The following is a 4,835-nucleotide window of genomic DNA, read 5'->3' as shown; positions in this document are numbered from 1 at the left end:
AAAGATAAAAGAAATTCATATAAAACTAATTTGATTAATTTTTAAAATTTTAAAAATAAAAATGACTTATTTATGTATTTTTAGAGATTATTTCAAGTATAAATATTTTTTTTACATGTTAAATGATACGTAGCATGCTAAGTATCACTAACTTAATACGTCAATCAATGATCTTGTGACACGTGATATTAACATACTATAATATTATGCCATAATCCATATGGCACTAAACTAATATGTCATCATCTAATTGATAGAATGACGGAATTAACTTACGTTTTAATCTTTTAAAGATTAATATAAATAAAAAATTATTTAAAAATCAATTTAAAAAATAAATAATCATTCAGGAGCAAATTTGACTACTGACCTATGAAAACAATTGATAAAACACCAGAGCATGTTAACATGCATATCTTTTGAAATTTTCAACTTAATAAAAATAATTAACATGATGCATTAATAGTTGAATTGAAATTTTATCAAGTACTACCATCACCAACACCGTAAAAGAGTTATCTACTTTATACTTTTATTGGATTTTCCTTTTTCTGTTTTTGCTTTAATAGTTGTCCATTACTTAAGCAGGTTTTATACGAATTATTTTTTTTTATTTGGTCAATGAATTAGATAACTCCCAAATTTAGATTATACACTCACATATACCACACTCACACACACGTAATATTTCCTTTTTTGTTAAGATTATATTAGATGAAATTCGAACTTGAGACCTCTTAATAAAAAAGAGAAACTTATACCACATTTATGTTTAAACCATCTAATTATAAATAATATAGTTATGTTAAATGCAACAAATTAAAATATATAGATGACAAGAAGCAATATATCAGTATTTGACCTATTTTATGAGCACTAAAGAAAATAAATTAACAGAAACGAAATAGACTATTCACAAATTTGTTTAGAAGAAAATCAAAAAAAAATTTACAAGTAATAAGATATCTTATAAGAAACAAAAATTTATTTAAACCAAAATAGTAAAGAGGCTTTCCAAACTTCATATTAACAAGGTTTAATTGTAAGCAATGAATGAATGAATTTGTTTTTTTCGATTTTTCACAATATTTCTTAATTTAATAGGACTAATTTGTCGTAAATTAGAGTTTTATTTAAAAATTTGTTGTTGGCAAATAAATTGCTGTATATACAAAATAAGTTTCAAATCATTAACATTTGTTTAAACGGATTAGTAAACTAACCCTTAAACCAATTCAAGTATGGACAAAATATAGAATAAAGATACAGCAGAAAAAGTTAAAATAGCGCCAATTGTAGAAAAAATAGTAGAATCCCGTCATTGATATTTTGAATATGTATAAAAAAAGGGTAGATGAGATAGAAAGTGCATAGTTAACATATAATAGAAGACCTAAAAAGATCATAATAGCGTCAAAGAATATCTATGTATCAACAATTTTCCTGTAAAATACATGATAGAACGCAATGATGTAGATTTTTTTTTTTTTTGTCAAGGACCAGGTTGGACACTGGGAACAAACCCAGAAGAAAGCAAACTGAAAACCACAACAACCACCATCTCCCTTTTAATTTGACCTTCCCCCCCTAATCCTAATACATGTGACACGCAAGAGAAGACCCTCTGCGGCGCGACGCTTGCTTCTGCCAACTTGGGAAGAGATGACACCGCTAGAGGATGCCAGAGAGAAGATGTTGGACCGTTCTCACATGAGCTCTGATTCTGAGCTAATCAAAGAACGCTGAAACACGAGGATAACTTCCTGAAACAGAGGTGCCGCCTAACTCTAACGCCGCTTCATGGCACACGGACTTTGAGGGATCCATTTCCGATAATCAAATTGAGCTTTTTCACCTTGGAATCACCTACAGCCTCTGTTCATTGCGGTATATCTTTTGATTCATGTAACCGACCTCACTTAGATAGATAAGGCGTTTTTGTTGTTGTTGATATTTTTCTTCAGTCTTTTTAGTTGTTTTTGGATCAATCCAATCCAGTAGAGCAGACATGCCCAGTCCAATAACAGCTCACATTGCATCCGACCCATTTAACAATACCATGCGACCAAGAAATGAAAAACACCAAGCCCAAAAAAAATGAAAAATACACAAAAAAAAAGAAGTATACTATTTGGTAAAGACAGTAGAGCTACAAATGAAAACTGCTCCATTTTTTCAATTAAATAAGAGAAAACTGTAATCTATCTCGAGTCCTGATGACCCCCAATTTTTTTTCCCTCTCTATATCCACTATAAATAAATTCATAATAAAGGGATGCATTGTTATGAGCTATATCGATCCCAAACTGAACCTCAAATGATAAATTACAATTTAGTATCTGCCATTTGCGAGTTGTCCATCCTGAAAGCCAACACCGTCACCATCATTCTCTAACATTGATGATGCATCCACTATAGCCTGAAAAACAAAAGAATTTACTCAACATTATATTGTTGTAAACGTGAGATAGTGTGTGCTAGGCTTATTCTCTAACATTAACCAGAAAATGTCAAATTTCATTAAATCACATGCAGAAAACACAGGATATAATTTGCAGTTCATATATAGTTCGGAATCTATGGTGCTACAACACAAACCTGAAGTTCTTTTTCGCTGGTTTTAAGCCTCTCGGTGCACTCTTTTACTTGTACAAAACATTTATGCAGCTGAAGATCATTTGCCCAAACCCAACATTAGAGACAGTATTCATAGATTTTGTTAGAAATGAGATTCTAAGTATTCTAAGATAAACTAGTTATTACATTGGTCAACTGCTTTTGACGATATGAAGTGTGTTTCTTTGCGTTAGTCAGTGCCTCCTCCAATTTCTGTAGGAAAATATCGTGTCAAAACATACAACAGATTTTATGATCAAAGACAGACAATTAGAAGAGCCGTACCCTAGACTTCTTCTGTAAGTCCATGACAAGAAGTCTTTTCTCTTCCAATCTCTCTCCCATTTGCGACACCTGAAAACCAAGCAATTCCATTTTCCAGCATCATCAATCAATGGCATGTAAAACGGAAAAAGGCTTTGTTGGAAGACTTTTAAAGTATATGATATCCTAACTCAGCATATAGTGATCTATGGAGTGCCCTTGTATGCATAAGCATGCACCTCCAGAAATGCAATAGTTCACAAAACAAGATTTGACTTTATCATTAGGCAAATACCTCCTTTTTCAGTTGATCGAGTTGTTCAGTTGATTGCTTTAATTCATCTTCTACCTGAAGTCCACATAAACAAGAAAAAGTTGGATAAAAACACGCATCGCAACAGGGCATCAGTCTATCTAAACAATTCATAGAATGCTCACTTTACCTGATCACTATGATTGCCATTTGAATCTGATGAAAGATGCATGTGATGATGGTTATTAACATTCAAACTGCAGGAAAACCATCAATAAGTCAGGAGACAGGAAGGTGCATACAACATAAATAAATTAAGGCTATCTCTCATCAATCTGTCGACCACTAGATTAGTAAAAAAATCAAATGATGTCACTGGAAAAGGATGGAGAACATCATACTCGTTGTTTCTCCTTGACTGTTCATTTTTATCTTCGTCAAAAATCTTATCACGATCACTGGTATCCATCCTCCTGTCTGTATTCAAATCAAAGCTGTGGTCTCCATCCATATCTTCACTATATGCCCTGCCATTATCTTGTCCGTTTCCTGCACGGTCATCCCCTCGACTCCAACCTTTATCTAGGGAAGCTTCTCCGGCATGATCATCATGATGACGATCATGCATATGCTCAACTCTTCTATCCCTATCCTGGTCAGGGTCTCGAGACCTATCGCGTTCTCGAGGCCAATGGCCGTTCCTATTCCTGTATCCATCCCTATCATGATCATAGCCTCGGTCTCTATCTCTATCCCAGTCGACATCCCTCTCACCAGCATGATGATATCGCTCTCTACTACCGAAATTTGATCTCCCACCACGAGTCCTCACCCCATTCACTTTAATGACACGCCCATCAATGGTCTGATACAGAGCATCACAGTATCAAAGGTCTACAACTCTAGAACACAACAATATAACCAGTACTGCTACAGTTTCCTTTCACATTGGTACACTAGAAAACACTGAGAACGAAACATAGAAGGTGCATTTATTTAAGAGAAAGTGCATACCCTGCCATTCATGTCGTTGATGGCATTAACTGCTGACCTAGTATTCGTGAAAGTAACAAAGCAATAGCACTTGCCCCTGTGCTCGTTGATAATCTGGTAAAAGAAAAAAAAAAACTTGAGCGTGAAAACGGGAACCGAATTGGCGCAATTTGCTACTGGTGAATGGAATCAGAAAAATATGAAGGTGAAAGAAACCCTAAAAATTGAGGGAGAAAGACCTTAACATCAAGGATGGCGCCATATAAATGAAAGACAGAGCGGATAGTTTGTTCGGAAGCGTCGTAGGGAAGACCCCCAACGTAGATGGAACTATCATCGTCCAGCGTCATCTTCCTCTTCCCCTTTCTCTTTCTCTTTCTCTTTCTCTTTCTCTTAATGAGTTCGCCTTTTCTGGAAGCGGCTCTTAGCTGGGAAAAGATTGGGAGAAAGAATTAAGAATCAAGACTTGAGAGTAATCCTGGAAATTCACCTTTTTAAAGTTGGACACTTTATTGTTTTAAATTTTAAAATTTAACAAATAATTCTTAATACAATTTGAATAAATTAATCCCTAAAATAAATATATTTTTTTTAAATATTACAATAATTCTTAAAAATTTTAAAATAATTCTTTTAAATAATTTATTATATTTTTTGGTATTTTTTTCTTTATTTCTTTTCTATAAACATATTTTCTTTGATTATTTAT

The 4,835-nt window shown here is 33.5% G+C and overlaps 1 protein-coding gene across 1 annotated transcript; it reads right to left on the bottom strand.

Moving 5' to 3' along the window:
- Positions 1-2,105: 2,105 nt before the first annotated feature.
- Positions 2,106-4,575, bottom strand: LOC107469576 (glycine-rich RNA-binding protein RZ1A). Its single transcript, XM_016088956.3, has 9 exons — positions 4,366-4,575; positions 4,148-4,240; positions 3,535-3,998; positions 3,324-3,390; positions 3,176-3,229; positions 2,902-2,970; positions 2,764-2,829; positions 2,599-2,667; positions 2,106-2,419 (listed from the first exon to the last, which is right to left on the bottom strand). Exons 1-9 carry the CDS (start codon positions 4,474-4,476, stop codon positions 2,333-2,335), a joined length of 1,080 nt encoding a protein of 359 aa, XP_015944442.1. The 5' UTR covers positions 4,477-4,575; the 3' UTR covers positions 2,106-2,332.
- Between the last annotated feature and the right edge of the window lie 260 nt (positions 4,576-4,835).

Source organism: Arachis duranensis, chromosome 1 (assembly GCF_000817695.3).
Source record: "Arachis duranensis cultivar V14167 chromosome 1, aradu.V14167.gnm2.J7QH, whole genome shotgun sequence".
In the NCBI taxonomy this organism is placed as follows: domain Eukaryota; kingdom Viridiplantae; phylum Streptophyta; class Magnoliopsida; order Fabales; family Fabaceae; genus Arachis; species Arachis duranensis.
Note: the sequence above shows the minus strand (reverse complement) of the source record. Positions and strands in the feature narration are given on the sequence as shown.

Bases quoted from the DNA above. Each gene is read 5' to 3' on its own strand.
- LOC107469576 (XM_016088956.3), bottom strand. From the start codon at position 4,476: ATGACGCTGGACGATGATAGTTCCATCTACGTTGGGGGTCTTCCCTAC. The intron at 3,999-4,147 runs GTATGCACTTTC...GCTCTGTATCAG, and splicing joins TCAACGACATGAATGGCAGG to ACCATTGATGGGCGTGTCAT. The intron at 2,420-2,598 runs GTTTGTGTTGTA...TTTGTTTTTCAG, and splicing joins CCAGCGAAAAAGAACTTCAG to GCTATAGTGGATGCATCATC.